At 34.9% G+C, this 1,886-nt stretch overlaps 1 protein-coding gene across 1 annotated transcript in view; it reads left to right on the top strand.

The window, feature by feature from the left end:
- Positions 1–603: 603 nt before the first annotated feature.
- Positions 604–1,886, top strand: part of FAM13B (family with sequence similarity 13 member B) — a 66,843-nt gene continuing 65,560 nt past the window's right edge. The window contains exons 1-2 of the mRNA XM_045285032.1: positions 604–791; positions 1,227–1,439. Of these exons, the coding sequence (XP_045140967.1) occupies positions 635–791; positions 1,227–1,439 (370 nt within the window). The 5' untranslated portion in view covers positions 604–634. The remainder of the gene's footprint in view (positions 792–1,226; positions 1,440–1,886) is intronic.

The raw sequence follows: 1,886 nt of genomic DNA on the forward strand, positions 1-1,886 counted from the left end.
AGATAATAGTGTTAATAAAAAGACAATCTTATTGAAGGTTGATGTCCAGAACTGGAAACGTTTATAAAAAAAAGTATTTGGCTGCTCTGTCATGCAGAAATAAGAACTGGTTAATCCTGTTCTTATTAGCCCATTATCTAAAAAAAGTGGCTATTAATCTATCCGTTTATAAGAAGTGATTATGAATTGAGAGGTTATATGATCTTCATGTAGCAGAGTCCAGAGGTGGATTAGGTTAGGCTTTTTAATCTGTCATTAATCAACTTGGTTTAAAGAGACCCTCTTTAATCCAGATTTATCCCATAACATGTATATCCTTGATACTTTAATGCCTCTTGCTAAATTTTAGGTGATCAGTTTTTACTAGTGTTGTTTCATGAATATGCAAACACTAAAAGCATTCAAGGTAACTGCGTAGTATAGAAATACTTAAATAATTGTGTAGAACTTTATTTGTAGAACACGCGATAGGCCTGATCATCGGAAGATATTTAAATAGATGGCAACACATTCAGGTGTAAAGCGTCTATCTTTAATGTATTTAGTCATATTGCCACCTGTTAATCATTGTAGTCTTTTTTTTGTCTTTCATTTGGCAGAAAAGACAGCTTTGATTTCTGGCTGCAAAAAAGATATGAGGAAGAGCTCCTCCCCTTCCTTGAGTAACTGCAACTCCGTTCTTGCTAACAAAATATTTGGAATTCCACTTGATGAGCTGCAGCAGGGAGGACATCCAGACAATGAGGTTCCGTTCATAGTCCGCCACGTTGTGGACTATATTGAGGAACATGGTATACATTTCCTTACTTTGAAGGCTAGCCTTTGTTTTAATAAAACACAATTTTCCCTTTTTGACCTTGGAAGTGTTTTTGTTTTTTTTTAAGTATCAAATTCATATAATGAGAAAAAAAACTATTGAAAACATTTTAGTTCATTTTTTACTCAAACTCATATACTTAAAAATTATAGTTGCTAAGCTGAGAACATTTTTAGTGGGGGTGATAGGAGTGTTTTTAATGACTATTAAGGGGCGGGATACACTAGAAATCCCCATTGACAGAGATAGTTTATTTCTAGATATGTAATTTCAAGGTTTTTAACCAAATAAGGGGAGCCAAGAATGGCTTTCCTGAAGTCTGAGAATGTTTAGTTGATTGGAGAATGACTATATGTGGCCATATAGTCAAAACTGCAGCTTGTTTAATTTTTGCCTTGACCTAATGTAGGAGGTCTGGAGCAACAAGGACTTTTTCAAGTCAATGGAAATGCTGAGACAGTGGAGTGGCTTCGGCAGAGATACGACAATGGAGAAGAGGTGGATTTGGTTAAGGAAGCAGATGTTCCCTCAGCTATTAGTCTTCTTAGGTTTTTCCTCCAAGAACTTCCTGAACCTGTTATCCCTGGCAGTTTACATATTCACTTGATGCAGCTTTCTCAAGGTAACACAATTTGACTATTAGCAGTTTGTCACTAGTAATTTCAACATCCTTGCTTTTCAGAAGTCTTGACATGTAAACAATGATTATAGTACTTCTGAGATTAATTTCTTTTTTTAACAATCATTTTATTGGGGGGACTCGTACAACTCTTATCGCAATCCATATATATGTTACCAATTGGTCTCAGAGCATGTATGGTCTCTTCAAGGGAAATAGTGTCGTCTGAACCTTGAAGTTCTATTTATTCTTTGTAATTTGTCTCAACCTAAAATGAGGGTGAAAGGAGAAAGAAAAATTATGGAAACAAGAATAAAGAGCAAAGAGTAGGAAAATAGAGAAAATAGGAAGAAAAAAATAAACATGAAAGGCTACATACCTAGCAAGATGTCCAGTAGTTTTAAAAGCTGTTGCTTAGTGGTGGTATTAATGTAGGTTGATGATTATCTT

This window comes from Echinops telfairi, unplaced genomic scaffold (genome assembly GCF_000313985.2).
Source record: "Echinops telfairi isolate 266 unplaced genomic scaffold, ASM31398v2 ScPeMD7_7469;HRSCAF=8507_1, whole genome shotgun sequence".
Lineage (NCBI taxonomy): Eukaryota > Metazoa > Chordata > Mammalia > Afrosoricida > Tenrecidae > Echinops > Echinops telfairi.